Here is a 16,796-nt window from a genome sequence, read left to right on the forward strand (position 1 = left end):
AATCTTTATTTTTACATTAGAAAGTTGAATTGATTGGTTTGACATCTTAAGTCGTTAATTTTGAAGTTGATGGACACTTGTTAGATTTCACAAGATCAAGGGTTTACAGTAATGAAATGACCAAGGAAAATAAGTAATAAAAGAAGTGGAAAACATTGGCTAGTAAAACTATAACTAATCAAGTATAATTTTAGATTTCCATCGAGTTGCATTTTTTTTCTTTACCTTGAATAAATCCGTTTAATTCAGAAGTTACGTGATTGACATGATCAAATGTGAGTCTTGACTGGTGTTAATATCGAGCGCTAGGTGGCGCAGTGAACTCTCCACATTCTATAACACTCGTTTATTATTTACTGAAAACTGATGTAAATAGTTCGGATAATTTACGCAGCAGCTCCTGGCAGATGAGAGCTCGATCATGGTTTCTCATGGTTTGTACTGGACACTGTGGATGTTGTCGTGTTTTGGTGAGGCTTTTTAGAAATTCGTTTAGGGTGTTTTGGTGTTAAGTTTCTGTATAAAAGAACTAGTTAGTTGAGCATATTTCAATTATGTAATTGCAGAAAAATTACAAAATACAAATATAAAACTAAAAAATTAACTACAGTAAGTTAAATATTTATAGCTGAAAAACTGAATATTCCTCTTTTTGTCTTTCTTTCTTTGTCATAGGCCAGTATTTAGGTGAAGATCTGCAGTTTTCTGAGCTGACTAATGGAGCTGTAGGAGGAAGTGTGGTGTTTGCCCCTGATAACCTGCCCTCCACATCAATTGATACAGTTCAGTGGCATTTTGGAACAACTATTATATTGACAGCACTGCCTGATTCAACTATAATAGCCTCAGCATACAAGGACAGAGTCAGTTTAGACATAAACACTCTCACTCTGGAGCTCCGGAACCTGAGACTTAATGATTCTGGAATATACAGACTGACTGTAGTAACAAGTGCTGGAAATCAACTTACAGGAGAAACTTCACTACAATTGTTCGGTAAGTGTGTTGCTAAAAATGCTTCAGTATAGGCTATATTCTATATAGGCCTAATATATTTGTACAAAATTATTTAAATACATTTGTGAAAGGGAGAACAATAATTTAATATGCTGTAAATTAAATGTGTGTGTAAGTGGCATGCACAAGTACTAAAAAGAATGTAATACTGATAATAGTAATACTACAAATAATACTTATTTATGTAACGATAGGCGCATATCTGATGTTATTTGCAGTGATCTGTATGGATTTTTCTATTAAACCAGCTTTGCACAAATATTTACTAAATGTTAAGGATTCATTTTTAGATTCAGTGTCTTTGTTTTGTCTTTCATTTACACAGAAAGAATATCTAATGTCAGGCTTACTGGTCCAGAAGAATCATTAATAGAGGAAGAATCATCTGCTAATATCCTCTCTGATGGAACTGGCATCATCACCTCTGTGCAGTGGATGAAAGATAACAAACCTATGTCTCCAAGCAACAGCATCATCTTCTCATCTGATAACAGATCAGTGTCCATCAGTCCAGTGCACAGATCAGACACTGGGGAATATCGGTGTACATATACAAACCCTGTCAGCTCTGGGACGGCAAAACTCAGCCTGATCATCAACTGTGAGTGTAAAACATTCAAACATCAAGATGATTTGAGCTCAAACCTGATGAAATACAGACATTATTCAGTGCTCAGTTTGTTCCTCTAACAGTGAGTCTCTTGTCTGTGTTCTAGATGGACCAGATGATGTTTCTATTCAGGGTGAGGATGTGGTGGATTTAGGGGTTCGTGTGTCGCTTTCTTGCTCTGCAAAATCTCAACCTTCTGCCTCATTCAGCTGGAAGTTAAATGGATCAGACACTGGTGTGACCACAGACACATTCATCATAGATCAGACTGATTTCACACACAGTGGAGATTATGAATGCACAGCCTGGAATAATGTCACTTGGAGAAGCGCCACACGAAAACATACTTTACTAGTTAAAGGTAAGAATAGTTAAAACTAACCTGAAATGAGTTCTCAACTTTTGATTACTAATGGCTTCACCTTAATTTACTATAACAATTTACTGTAATATACTATTGTTTCCTGTGTCTTTGTCATAGTAGGTGGAGGTGGAAGTGGTGGAGGAGGAGGAGGGCTGACATCAGGGGCGATAGCTGGGATTGTCATTGGGGTTTTGGTGGCAGTTGCAGGCATTTGTGGCTTGATTGTCTATTTAACAATAAATAAGATGTGAGTAACCTGAAACCTTACAGATTTAACAACAATTAATAAATGAGCGTGAGAGTCACAGCTTTTATCAGGTTCCAACAGGTCTATGTAGGTCAAGATCCATGTGACCTGAATGATGAAAATCTTTTGAGACTACTGCATATCAAGTCTCTGAATTGTGTCAAGTTATGGTCTTTTTCTCTTAAAATATGTGTAAAATACATTTTGTGATATTTCATACATAGAGTACTAAAAAATGACCATAATCTCAGTGAAAAATACAACTGCCTATTCATGAGAAACATCGAGTTGTAACACAATGTCTGTCTTTATACTACAGTCCAGAACTAAACCTACGGCAAAAGAGACCAGCAAGTGGAGGTATGTTTGTTATTTATTCATAATTACATGAATATGATCTGATTGAACAACCCAACTTCAACATCAACAGTTATAACAAGATGATGATCATGACAATCTCATAATAGATTTCAGAACTGAGTGTTTTTTTCTTTAAACAGCAGCACAACAAGGACAAGAGTCTGTGAGTGACTTTCAGTTTTTGTTACCTTTTATTTCTCTGAATAACTGAACTAAAACTGTAAATCTGATGTCAAATTACACATTTGAAAGTAAATTTGCTTTTTAGTGGTTTTAACTGAAATTTAGTTTTTTAGCCTCTTCTGACTCATGATCTTTTATCTCATAAAAGGTAATTAAAGAGTTTATGGCTTTCTGGAAGGTGGCATGAGTTTACAGTCAGCTCAAATGGACTTTAATCTTTCAGATATTACTGCACAAAGACATATTTTGAAGTTTAAAGATTACATTTGAGCTACAGATACTGACAGATATCCAATCATTATGATATTTGGAGCTATTGACAAAGTTTAATAAAGGACTTTTTGTTTCACCATTTAAGCACTTTCAACCGATCATCATTGTGATGACTTTGTAAATTAACAAAAACAAATCACCTTTTGTAGGTCTATGAAGAAGTAAACAATTTCCAGAGGACTAATGGAGAGGGATCAGTTTTAGGGAATATGAGTGAATCTAGTCTTTATGTGAATCTCTATGAAAATGTAAGACATGGAGTTTCAAACAGGCCAAGGGCTCCTACTCCTCCTCAGGTGAGCAGTTTCATAATATTTAAGTCAAGTTTATCCCATTGTGGAGATGTATATGTGTTTTGATTGCATTACAAAATAAGTTCTATTTATTATGTTGTGTAGTTTAGCACTAAATCAATGAAAAATCATTATGGTTGGTTTATTTTATTACACACTGTGTAACTCCTCCATTCAAGTATCAATCCCTCCTCCTGTGCGCAGGTGATGAAGTGAAGACACTGAAATACTGATATCTACCAAACTGAGTCTTCCTGCATATTGCACATTTCACACATATTTGTAATATTTCTGTTCTTTATTTACATATCTACAGATCTGGTAATAACATGTTTATGTGCAGGTCCACATGGGATCGGTGCACACAGAGTCAGTAGAAAGTAGATATTTTGTCTAGTTTGATTGCTGTCAGTTCCAGTTAGCCCTGTTTAATACACATTGACCATTATTAAACCCATTCTGCAGATGCTCTCCTGAAATTACAACAAAAACTCTGACAAACATCCACAGATTCCAATTGGTCCTAATAATGTATAAAATATGATCTGTAATATCCAAGCAGTCCATGCACTCGACTCTAAATGTTTTCAGTATTTTTTTTTGTAACTGTTCATATTGTTCTCTGTTGCAAATGTGATTCAGCCAAAGGGTGTTTTTATATTTATAAGCTAATGTTTGATCACATACAGTCTACACATCCTCATTCTTTCTTTCCTGAACTGGGCAAACAGAAGCAGATAAAACTGTGATAGTGGGTGACACAAAACTACCTTTAGACCTGAACACCATGTCACTCAGGGAAAAGAAATGAGGAAGTGATATTTTGTTAATTTTTTCCAAAGAATTTGATACAGCTATTGCTCTGCCTTTTTTTTATTTTTATTTTTTTTATAAACTTCAGTGACAGATGAATATAATTTTTGCCAAATAAAGAGTTTATTACTGGTTCTGTTTTTCAGCTTATTTGTAAATGTGTTGTGTGACATTGCCAAGTCCCTGCAAAAACTCACTTCTCTTTGATTTTCAGTAGATTTGTAAAAGGACACTTCAAATATTTGTTTGTAGGCACCAAAATACATACAAAATATCACACTTAACTTGCAAAACAAAGTTTTCATGTAAATTATTTTAAATCTTAAAATTGTGCTTGCATCATAACTCTACACACAAACCATCAAATGATTATCCATAGAAAGAGTAACGTGGATGTGACAAATGTAAAACACTTCTATCTTGCGTCTTGTTTCATGTTAAGTGTACAGTGCAGTCCATAGCACAGCATTTAGTCATAGCACTCAAATGTACATGAACGTGCAGAAAGACTATATAGCCTCGTTATTCACTATGCATATTCAGTATGTATTTATATTATGATTAGAAAACATAACAATACATAATAAATAAATATCAACAACTTGTGGCATTTTATGTCCTAAATATTTAAAAATGCTAATAAATACACAAAATCAGACGATTAACTAGTATTTATTATTGACGTAATCAAATGCAAGTCATGATTCGTGTTAACATTCAGCCCTAGGTGGCGCAGTGAACTCTGTTATCTATATCATTACCTGAAAAGTGCATTTTAACAGTTCAGGTGAATTGAGGTGCAGCTCCTGGCAGATAAAACTCGATCATGATGGTTTTTAATCGTTTGTACTGGATGCTGTGGATGGTGTTGTGTTTTGGTGAGCCTTTAGAAAGAAATTAAATAATCTTGTGTGCTGATTTTCTATATAAAATAACTACAAAGTTTGTACAGTAGTTAATATTTAATGTCAGACTTTTTAAATGCAGAAACAACATGTCTGGTACTGCAATTGTTGTTTGTTGTTTATAATTTGAGTAACTGCAGGAAAAAAAAGTGTTTGGTCAATTCGTTTTCTTCACTTATTAATTGATTTATTGTTTGATTGACACAGGACAATATTTAGGTGAAGATCTGCAGTTTCCTGGTCCAGCTAATGGAGCAGTAGGAGAAAGTGTGGTGTTTGCCCCTGAAAACCCGCCTTCCACATCAGTTGATTTAATACAGTGGCATTTTGGAACAAATCTTATTGGTAGCACAGTCTGATTCAATTATAATAGCCTCAGCATATGGAGACAGAGTCAGTTTTGACAGAAACACTCTCGCTCTGGAGCTCCGGAACCTGAGACTGGATGATTCTGGACAACCCAGGCTCATTGGAAATACATTTCTGCAGAACCTGAAATACGTATCTCCAGGTGCAAATCGCTGCACTTTTCGGGTGAAACGTCCACTAGAGGCGCTGAGTGGTTTATTTTTTTTAACACGTTCTCATTCAAACTCGTCACATACTGTATTGACGTTTTGTCAGGACCCTTCACCCCTTCAGCGTCATTTTTCGACGTGCAGGGTCCTCCACACCTGATACGCGTACACCTTCAAGCAGGTAAGTGACCGCAACAATCTTTTCTTCTGTAATGAGATCATTATTTTAATTATTTTAGTGTTTCTGCATCACGATGTTTTACTGTGGTATTTGCAGTATAGACCAATTATCTGTTTGTAAACATCCGGGATGCGCGCGCATCTTGGTTGCAGAAAACCCGGGAGACATAGCGTTTACGAATAGGAAATTACACGGATATGGTACAAAACAGTTAGATTCTAAATTATTATAGATTATTTTGATTAATGTTATTTTAAAAATGTTTACCGCATATTACAACAGCTTGTCACCCAACGATAAGAATGGTTATTCAACGAAATTAACGTTAGTGAGTGGGATTGGTCTGACAGATCCGTTTGCCATAGAGGTAATCGTGTACCCAAATCAAGTCAAGTGCAAATTACATGTATAAAGCATGCCTCAACAGGCTTCACAACACAATGCAGACATACAAAAACGATCAATGTCTAACAAATTATCTTTACAAACACGATGTGACATTACTTGCCATAAACTCTCTGAATTTTGATGCCTGCAATTTAATCCCTCTTAGCAACTAAAGAGACAATATTTACCTCAAATATTTAAGTTTTGCATTGCTTTTGTTTATTTCACACTGGGTTGAGTAGGAAAAGACAGAAGTGACGAATGGATACCTCTCCCGTACAAAAAGTGTATTCTAACGTTAGTGATTGACAGTAGGATAGTTCGCTATAACTTATTAAGGTTACTAGCCAAGCTTACGAGACTAGCCAGTAAGGGCTGGCTCAAACTGCGGCATCGGCATCTCGCAGCGGCATCTCGCAGCGGCATCTAGCAGCGGCATCGGCATCTCGCAGCGGCAGCGGCATCTAGCAGCGGCATAGCAGCGGCATAGCAGCGGCATCGGCATCTCGCAGCGGCATCTAGCAGCGGCATAGCAGCGGCATCGGCATCTAGCAGCGGCATCTCACGCCGGCATGTCCAGCAGGCGTACTTTCTTCTTATTAAAAAAAAAAAAATACATTTCAACAAAATAACATAATATACTACAGGACTGTCATTTCTTAAGTATTTATCATATAATGTGTAATACTGATGCTGGATCAGAGCATGTGTGTGTGTATAGGACAACCCAGGCTCATTGGCAATACGTGACTCTGCCTACATTTCTGCAGAACCTGAAATACGTATCTCCAGGTACATTTGGCTGCACTTTTCGGGTGAACCGTCCACTAGAGGCGCTAATGTGTATTTTTTTTCCTCCGTTTTAAATACACGTTTATTAAAGGTTAGAAAGCAAATTAAACAGTGCTCTGTCTTCTCAGCATACAAAACGTTTGTATTAAACTTGTTAATTCCACATTTTTAAGGTGCCAAAGACACACGTCTCGTCTGGATTTATCCTTTAACTTCGATGGAGAGCAGTTGCGTACAAATACCACGCAGCATCTTCTACGGCAATTACGTCACCAGCCAGGCTCAGTTCGACCAGTCCACCTGATACGTGTACACCTTCAAGCAGGTAAGTGACCGCGACAATCTTTTCATTATTTTAATTATTTCAGTGTTTCTGCATCACTTCCATGGGGTCATGTGTTAAAACGGAAGCTTAGTGGAACAGTTAGCACGGCTGCTAACGTTAGCCTACGATTGACATTAGCCTAAGCATTACCACTGTAACTGTAGTTTTACTATAGTATTTGTAGGATATGCACACTAACCACTAGCTTACTATGGTTTTACCACTGTAACCGTAGTTTTACTATATTATTTGTAGTATATGCACACTAACCACTAGCTTACTATGGTTTTACCACTGTAATTGTAGTTTTACTATAGTATTTGTAGTATATGCACACTAACCACTAGCTTACTATAGTTTTACCACTGTAACTGTAGTTTTACTGTGGTATTTGTAGTATAAGCACAGTAAACACAATGCTTACTATGGTTTTACCACTGTAACTGTAGTTTTACTATAGTATTTGTAGTATATCTGCACACTAACCACTAGCTTACTATGGTTTTACCACTGTAACCGTAGTTTTACTATAGTATTTGTAGTATATCTGCACACTAACCACTAGCTTACTATGGTTTTACCACTGTAATTGTAGTTTTACTATAGTATTTGTAGTATATGCACACTAACCACTAGCTTACTATGGTTTTACCACTGTAACCATAGTTTTACTGTGGTATTTGTAGTATAAGCACAGTAAACACAATGCTTACTATGGTTTTACCACTGTAACTGTAGTTTTACTACAGTATTTGTAGGATATGCACACTAACCACTAGCTTACTGTGGTTTTAACACTGTAACCATAGTTTTACTGTGGTATTTGTAGTATAAGCACAGTAAACACTGCTTACTATGGTTTTACCACTGTAACTGTAGTTTTACTACAGTATTTGTAAGATATGCACACTAACCACTAGCTTACTGTGGTTTTACCACTGTAACCATAGTTTTACTGTGGTATTTGTAGTATAAGCACAGTAAACACTGCTTACTATGGTTTTACCACTGTAACTGTAGTTTTACTACAGTATTTGTAGGATATGCACACTAACCACTAGCGTACTGTGGTTTTACCACTGTAACCGTAGTTTTACTGTGGTATTTGTAGTATAAGCACAGTAAACACAACGCTTACTATGGTTTTACCACTGTAACTGTAGTTTTACTATAGTAATTTTAGTATAAGCTCAGTAAACACCATGCTTACTATGGTTTTACCACTGTAACTGTAGTTTTACCATAGTAACTTTGATTTTACGGTGTACTATTTGTAAAGCACAGTAACCACAATGCCTACCACACTTTTAAATGTTTTTTGTGAAGTAATTGTAATTCAGTATTTTTTTTTCTGTCTTGCAGTTATGTCAGATCACCTTCTCCAGCAGCTCTTTTAAGAAGCAATCTCTGGTAAAAGCCATCGCTGTATGAACTGTAATCCATAATTAATTTACACATAGTTTTGCTCTCTCTCTCTTTCTTTGGTTCATCATGACATTTTTAAAATCTCATAATTTTGACCAATTCTGTTAGAAAGCTGCTAGAATTAACAGGGAACTTGAACTCAAAGCTCCAAGTGCTGATCTTGAAGAAGCTGTGAAAGAGGCTGAAAAGTCCTTCTATGATTCAATCTTTCACAGTAATGTTGAAGACATTTAGCTATAACTGATTTGCTTTAATCAACGCATCCTTATTGTTAGTGTTAATAATACCTTTCCTTACAGTCCTTCCTCTCAAATATTTTGGTCACAGATTTTGTTTAGCACATTGTCTCAACATGTGTGTATTTCTCTTTGTTTCAGGGTAAAGGGAAGACCAAAGGAAGGCCTGTCATTGGATTTGAATTGGGCCATGTTGTGCATTTCTGGAAAAGACCAAAAGCAAAGGCAAACATTCCAATGGTATGTCAATGTTGGTCTGAGCACCTGGACTGAACTGTACTGCAGTTACATTTTGCACAGCATCTGTACATCTGTACAACAACCAACAAAGTGTCATGTCGAAGTATTAATAATTCATACAATTTACCAAGCCTTGCATGTCTACTGATTATTTTTTTTATTTCTCTTCTAGTCAACACTCACTCCCATCTCTAACTTGTCATGTGAGAAATCAGACCTTCAGTTAATTTGGCCAAATCAGATCACTTAAAGCTGTTCACACCAAGAGCAAGAATTATAATGACTATTTTAATTGTTTATTTTTCACACTAACAGAAAATAACATTTTTTTTATCATAAGCGTGTGCTGCAGTTATGTTGTCTGCATTTAAATGTTCAGGCTATTTGTGTGGTGGTTTTTGATTGGCTGTCAATGTTTTCATTGTTCAAAATCTGGAAAAAAAAAATTCTGAAAGAGATTCCAACCATATTGTTTCTGTGTCATTTTATGTCAAATACCTGCAGTGTGGACTCATCCTTGGTGTGAAGAGGCCTTTAAACTGCTTACAACAAAACCATCAGCAGGTAATCATATTTAAAATAATTCATTTTAGTTTGCTGTTAAATATTTATTTATTTTTCTAATGCTGCTTGCTTCTCATTCTGTTAAACTTACACAATTCTGCCTATTTCTCTTCATCTTATTTCTTTACTCCCTCACTTAACACATTATTTTGTGCTCTGTTGAAAAATAGAAGCTTAGAGTTTGCATGATGGCCTTTTCTCAGACTCTGAATCTGATGCATACAGATGAACTCAGGAGACTGCTAGAGTTGCCAGGGAACTTGAGCTTAAAGTATATAATTATAACTACTTAATTTATATGTTTAAACAACAATAATAATTAAAAATTGGGTCAATAAATATTGTATTGTTTTAAAGATGAAGACCAAAAAAAGCAAAGAAAATCAGTCCCGGCAAGCCAGTCCTGATGAATGAGGAATGAACATGGTCTTCTTGTGCCCAAACACAGAGCTGAAAATTTGCACATTTCTACTGGTATGTATGTATTCAAGCAATGTAGTTATATGGGTTGGGGTTAGGGTTATATGGGGTATAGCAATTGATGTTAATCTCTCAAAAGACAGCTGTTACCCTTTTTCACATGCACTTTTTTTTTTTATATAGCTCCTAGAATTGGCAAATCAACTGTGCTATCATCTCTGGAATTTGGGCAGGATTGGCCAAATATGGTGAGTACTGACACCTGCACCTATTCATCAACACTATTTCTCTGGAATTATTGTTGACTTATTGTTTTGTCTGTTTGTTTGAAGGAGGGTGAAGCCAGTTGACCATATCAATTCAATGGCCACCAGATGCAGCATTGCAGCCTGAAACCACCAGTTAACTGTGATGAAGACTGCATTCCTGAACAACTCTACTGTGACAGCTCAGATGTTACGGCCCATAAAAGTAAACTTCACAAATGAACAACTGCAAAATAGTTGTGAAGGGATCCTTTTGGCTCATATCTCCAACAAGAATCAATGGTAAGTCCAATGCAACAATTAAAAATAAAAATATATATTGTTTATTGATTTACAACACCCTAAGTACATGTTATGTCCCTCCAGGACATTTACATCAGTTGGTGTGTGAGGAAAGCACAGGACCATCAGAGACTCCAGCCACCAGAGCCATGGATTGCTCTCATTGTTACCATCAGGCAGAAGTTATTGCAGAACCTGCACCAGCAGACACATTTTTCCACTGGCAATTAGACTGCACTGAACTTATACCAGAAACAATACACAGCACATCAAGCTCATATGCACAGCACTCTAATAGATGCACTGTCTGGACTCTAACTCACTATTATTCTGCACCATGACATTCTGTTTGAACTGATTCATTCCACACTGCACTGCAAAGTACTGTGATTATTGTTTTAATTTCATGCTCTCTGTATAGCATACTATTTACCTTATTGTTCTCTACCTGTATTGAGTCCCTTTTATGTGTGTTGCCTACATTGAACATTTGTTGTCTATACTTTCATGCTGCAGTTTTCACAAAAAAAATGTCACCGCCTGTACACTTGTGATCATGGTATTGTGACAATAAAGTGAAATGATTTAAATTGGTCACATGTCTTTTGTTCGTCAGTTGTACTGCAGTGTGCTGGATAACAACTTCAAATTGTTCATGACATGGAAGGAGATTATTAAGATAGGGATATGGATAAGCAAGCAAGAGGAAGAAAACCAAGAGAGCTCTGAGCAGGAAACTGAATGTGATTCTATGATGCTCAAGACATTTAACCATGCATGCATTTGGGAGGTTTCATCTGGTTAAAATAATATGGTTTTAACATAACATATTTTTATTTCTCTTGAATATTATTTGTCTTAATAGGCTACTTTAGCTGTCTTTATGATGTAGCACAAAGTATTGGATAATAAAGTATGGTAAATATTCTTTATTAGGAATGTTTGGTAAATACACCATTTAATTGTGTAAACAATACACATAATTACCATGAGTGTTTTAATTAAGATGCGACATTTGGTCATATTAATGACATTCAATACATGAAGGGAAGGCTGAAAGATTCATTAGAAGAGACTGCATGGACTACAGTATATTGCTACAGGCACTTTATGCACAGCTGAGGGTGATGGACCAGGGAAAGATCAACATCAATCCTGTACTGTATAATGAATAAGATGAGCATGCACATTACTGATGTTTTGCAAAGATGGACAAAGATGAGGAATATTTGACAAAGATACAAATGATGTCTTTTATTGATCCTTTGCATTGCATGAATTGTATAGCTTTTGCATAAACCACACGGTCTGTACCTTGTCTTACTGAATGACACACTGACATTGTGTGATAGTACAAAGAAGTGTCACAATATGTATTGATTGTTTAAACTGGTGTCTTCATTTCCTGTCATCACTCAATTCTTGCTCCTGATCTAATGAAATAAATGGACACAATTCAATTAGGAAATGTCTATTCTTATTCTAAGAAAACTATGACTTTCAACTTACATATTGGCAAATTTTTGAAAAGACAATCTAAAAAATGTGACTCAGCACAGTGTGCTGTCCATGATGAGAATAGATTTGTGTGTTTTGACTGCCCTTCAATCCCCAGGGGCCCAGTAGAGTCCCATGGAAGAGCAAAAAAATGAACATTTCAAATGGCTGTAAATCAGTGTCTGATTATAATGTCAAAGAGAAAATTGGCAGGACAACTACTTATGCTATGTTAATTACATATTGTTGGAAACAGTTTTCAAACATTCATGGAAAGGTGGTATAAAGGTGTTTTTAAAAATGATCTTAGTAAAAAACCAAATTTCAGCATGCCTCTTAAATATGTCATAGATATTTGCACAGTGTACTTGTTTAGATAAACCTTTGTTCAAAAAAGATTGCATTTTCCACTATTTTAATAATAAACATTTTAAACTACATTACCCACAAACCTCTGCCATTCTATCTATAGAACACGAAAAAAATGGCGCTGTTATTTGTAGTTTAATTTAGATCTGCTTAGGGTTAGGGTTACGATCTCGGTAAATTAGGAAGTTCTCAAAACATAGCAACACTTCGTTGTTAACTGAAGGTATTACTGATGTAATAAGAGCAACACGGACTTTGTAACATTAAGCGTTGTTTTTCATTTGGATTAAAAGATAGTCCAATCACAGCGAGTTCCAAATGGCAACCAAATTGAACAGAGTCGTCTCGTTTGCTTGTCCAAATATGGTCATTTATGACATGATCTTCCGGGTTCTTGTGGCAAATACAGATAATCAGTTCAATATTTATTTGTCCCCACTCAACATAAAACTGGAACAACAGATTGGATAGTTTGGTTAACTTGATGCAGCAATAGATTTATTGATTACCAGGATTATTTTATTTTATTTTTTAAAATAAGGGCATAATGGTTCCCATAGTAAATTATGTTCACCCTAATTTAAATTTATGTACAATATTTAAACTCAAAACTTTGATATAAATTGCTGTGAACAATAATTCAAAATGTTTCATTTGCTTTCAAAACAAAAAACATGCACCTCTAATGATTAAACATGAAGCTTTTTTCTACTGTTTAATTGTGCTTCTGTAACATTTACAGTGTATAAAGGGTAAACAATTAATCACTTCTGTTTCCTGGAAATGGACCTTACAAAATTGCAATTCTTAGACCTGCCAGATGAACTATAAGAATAATAAAAAATAATGAATCACACATTTTGTAGTCATTTCCCAATGTTTATTGACATATCAAACTTTTCACAGATAAAAAGTGCCCAGAACAGCATTCTCTCTCTCCAGTTTGTGCCATTACGAAAAAAAAAAAAAGACAAAACAAGCAGTTGATTGTATTTGAAATGCATTTGCATAGAGGTAATTAAGAAATAGGCAATAGAAAACCCCTTAAAAAGATTGTCTAATAGTCAAAAATAAAAAGAGAATTTGTTTGCAGAAAACGTTAAGATGCCAAATAATATTCAATGCTTCTGTTTAACAAACTAATAGGCAAACAATGATTAGAACAATATTTCAATATTTTACAATTATTACCTTTAAAATATATCCGTCCTGTAATCGTTGTTTGCTTCTATTGTGACTAAATGCAAGACAAATTACTGGTTAATAACAATTATAATTTTATTATTATTTGACTCTCCTCTACAGTCAACACTCCCATCTCTACTGTGGGCACTCCTGTCACTATCACTATATGTATATATATATAAGTAGTCTGTGAGAAATCCTGCAAGACAGGAAGAAAGAGAATTTATCACATGATGAACAACAAAAACATTGACAACAGATGGCATATGACTGTAGCGTGTATAACAGTAAACAGAACGCTATCGTCCGTTGGTGTGGATGCTAAAATAGTTCTTATTGTTGTTCTTGCTCTTGGTAAGGACAGCTTTAAGCAATCTGATTTGGCCAAATTTACTAATGATCTGATTTGTGACAAGATAAACTAGCATTTCCAGACTTGTGCTTCTTAGACAGATGTGTTCAATAAAAATCAACATAGAAAGAAAGGCAGACTCTGAGGTGTGGGCAGATATCATGTACTGTTAGAACAGGAAGAGGCAGTGAAAATTTGTAAAGGTTAATATAGAGAGAATATGATGGACTTAATATAAACTGGATTGGTATAAACACTCTGACTGCTTACAATGGACACAATTAACATGAGAGTTGAGGCAATGGCCAATGACACAAGTACAAGTGAAAAATCATGGAATTTTATATGAGTACACTTGTACAATATCATATACATTTGCTGGCTTGGTAAATTGTATGAATTATTAATACTTCGACATGACACTTTGTTGGTTGTTGTACAGATGTACAGATGCTGTGCAAAATGTAACTGCAGTACAGTTCAGTCCAGGTGCTCAGACCAACATTGACATACCATTGGAATGTTTGCCTTTGCTTTTGGTCTTTTCCAGAAATGCACAACATGGCCCAATTCAAATCCAATGACAGGCCTTCCTTTGGTCTTCCCTTTACCCTGAAACAAAGAGAAATACACACATGTTGAGACAATGTGCTAAACAAAATCTGTGACCAAAATATTTGAGAGGAAGGACTGTAAGGAAAGGTATTATTAACACTAACAATAAGGATGCGTTGATTAAAGCAAATCAGTTATAGCTAAATGTCTTCAACATTACTGTGAAAGATTGAATCATAGAAGGACTTTTCAGCCTCTTTCACAGCTTCTTCAAGATCAGCACTTGGAGCTTTGAGTTCAAGTTCCCTGTTAATTCTAGCAGCTTTCTAACAGAATTGGTCAAAATTATGAGATTTTAAAAATGTCATGATGAACCAAAGAAAGAGAGAGAGAGCAAAACTATGTGTAAATTAATTATGGATTACAGTTCATACAGCGATGGCTTTTACCAGAGATTGCTTCTTAAAAGAGCTGCTGGAGAAGGTGATCTGACATAACTGCAAGACAGAAAAAAAAATACTGAATTACAATTACTTCACAAAAAACATTTAAAAGTGTGGTAGGCATTGTGGTTACTGTGCTTTACAAATAGTACACCGTAAAATCAAAGTTACTATGGTAAAACTACAGTTACAGTGGTAAAACCATAGTAAGCATGGTGTTTACTGAGCTTATACTAAAATTACTATAGTAAAACTACAGTTACAGTGGTAAAACCATAGTAAGCGTTGTGTTTACTGTGCTTATACTACAAATACCACAGTAAAACTACGGTTACAGTGGTAAAACCACAGTACGCTAGTGGTTAGTGTGCATATCCTACAAATACTGTAGTAAAACTACAGTTACAGTGGTAAAACCATAGTAAGCAGTGTTTACTGTGCTTATACTACAAATACCACAGTAAAACTATGGTTACAGTGGTAAAACCACAGTAAGCTAGTGGTTAGTGTGCATATCCTACAAATACTGTAGTAAAACTACAGTTACAGTGGTAAAACCATAGTAAGCAGTGTTTACTGTGCTTATACTACAAATACCACAGTAAAACTATGGTTACAGTGGTAAAACCATAGTAAGCTAGTGGTTAGTGTGCATATACTACAAATACTATAGTAAAACTACAATTACAGTGGTAAAACCATAGTAAGCTAGTGGTTAGTGTGCAGATATACTACAAATACTATAGTAAAACTACAGTTACAGTGGTAAAACCATAGTAAGCATTGTGTTTACTGTGCTTATACTACAAATACCACAGTAAAACTACAGTTACAGTGGTAAAACTATAGTAAGCTAGTGGTTAGTGTGCATATACTACAAATACTATAGTAAAACTACAATTACAGTGGTAAAACCATAGTAAGCTAGTGGTTAGTGCGCATATACTACAAATATTATAGTAAAACTACGGTTACAGTGGTAAAACCATAGTAAGCTAGTGGTTAGTGTGCATATCCTACAAATACTATAGTAAAACTACAGTTACAGTGGTAATGCTTAGGCTAATGTCAATCGTAGGCTAACGTTAGCAGCCGTGCTAACTGTTCCACTAAGCTTCCGTTTTAACACATGACCCCATGGAAGTGATGCAGAAACACTGAAATAATTAAAATAATGAAAAGATTGTCGCGGTCACTTACCTGCTTGAAGGTGTACACGTATCAGGTGGACTGGTCGAACTGAGCCTGGCTGGTGACGTAATTGCCGTAGAAGATGCTGCGTGGTATTTGTACGCAACTGCTCTCCATCGAAGTTAAAGGATAAATCCAGACGAGACGTGTGTCTTTGGCACCTTAAAAATGTGGAATTAACAAGTTTAATACAAACGTTTTGTATGCTGAGAAGACCGAGCACTGTTTAATTTGCTTTCTAACCTTTAATAAACGTGTATTTAAAACGGAGGAAAAAAATACACATTAGCGCCTCTAGTGGACGGTTCACCCGAAAAGTGCAGCCAAATGTACCTGGAGATACGTATTTCAGGTTCTGCAGAAATGTAGGCAGAGTCACGTATTGCCAATGAGCCTGGGTTGGTATAGGATCCAGCAGTAAGTGTGTATTAATTTTTCATTTTCAGTTCGTTTCAGTGCCAACAAAGTTAGTAGATCACAAACGATAATAAATAAAAAAATGC

At 35.5% G+C, this 16,796-nt stretch overlaps 1 protein-coding gene and 2 long non-coding RNA genes across 4 annotated transcripts; 2 read left to right on the top strand and 1 right to left on the bottom strand.

Moving 5' to 3' along the window:
• Positions 1-371: 371 nt before the first annotated feature.
• On the top strand, positions 372-4,473 carry LOC141342887 (cell adhesion molecule CEACAM20-like). Its single transcript, XM_073847463.1, has 9 exons — positions 372-470; positions 676-996; positions 1,343-1,618; positions 1,734-1,988; positions 2,109-2,238; positions 2,558-2,598; positions 2,739-2,761; positions 3,204-3,350; positions 3,552-4,473. Exons 1-9 carry the CDS (start codon positions 422-424, stop codon positions 3,561-3,563), a joined length of 1,254 nt encoding a protein of 417 aa, XP_073703564.1. The 5' UTR covers positions 372-421; the 3' UTR covers positions 3,564-4,473.
• Positions 4,474-4,932: 459 nt separating this feature from the next.
• LOC141343039 (uncharacterized) lies at positions 4,933-11,243 on the top strand. Of its 2 annotated transcripts, XR_012356707.1 has the most exons (11): positions 4,933-5,038; positions 5,273-5,764; positions 7,117-7,268; positions 8,631-8,678; positions 9,071-9,169; positions 9,674-9,733; positions 9,904-10,004; positions 10,091-10,207; positions 10,337-10,401; positions 10,486-10,701; positions 10,786-11,243. It is a non-coding gene; the product is annotated as an uncharacterized lncRNA (long non-coding RNA). The 2 variants fall into 2 exon arrangements; XR_012356708.1 differs by lacking the exon at positions 9,904-10,004.
• Positions 11,244-13,438: 2,195 nt separating this feature from the next.
• On the bottom strand, positions 13,439-16,590 carry LOC141343438 (uncharacterized). The gene is made up of 3 exons (XR_012356743.1): positions 16,303-16,590; positions 15,109-15,156; positions 13,439-14,716 (listed from the first exon to the last, which is right to left on the bottom strand). It is a non-coding gene; the product is annotated as an uncharacterized lncRNA (long non-coding RNA).
• Between the last annotated feature and the right edge of the window lie 206 nt (positions 16,591-16,796).

This window comes from Garra rufa, chromosome 9 (genome assembly GCF_049309525.1).
Source record: "Garra rufa chromosome 9, GarRuf1.0, whole genome shotgun sequence".
NCBI classification, from domain to species: domain Eukaryota; kingdom Metazoa; phylum Chordata; class Actinopteri; order Cypriniformes; family Cyprinidae; genus Garra; species Garra rufa.

What these genes read in the sequence shown, in the direction of transcription:
- LOC141342887 (XM_073847463.1), top strand. Translation starts at nt 422, where the DNA reads ATGGTTTCTCATGGTTTGTACTGGACACTGTGGATGTTGTCGTGTTTT. An exon ending in GTGGATGTTGTCGTGTTTTG is followed by an intron (nt 471 to 675) that starts GTGAGGCTTTTT and finishes TCTTTGTCATAG; the next exon opens with GCCAGTATTTAGGTGAAGAT. An exon ending in ACTCAGCCTGATCATCAACT is followed by an intron (nt 1,619 to 1,733) that starts GTGAGTGTAAAA and finishes TCTGTGTTCTAG; the next exon opens with ATGGACCAGATGATGTTTCT.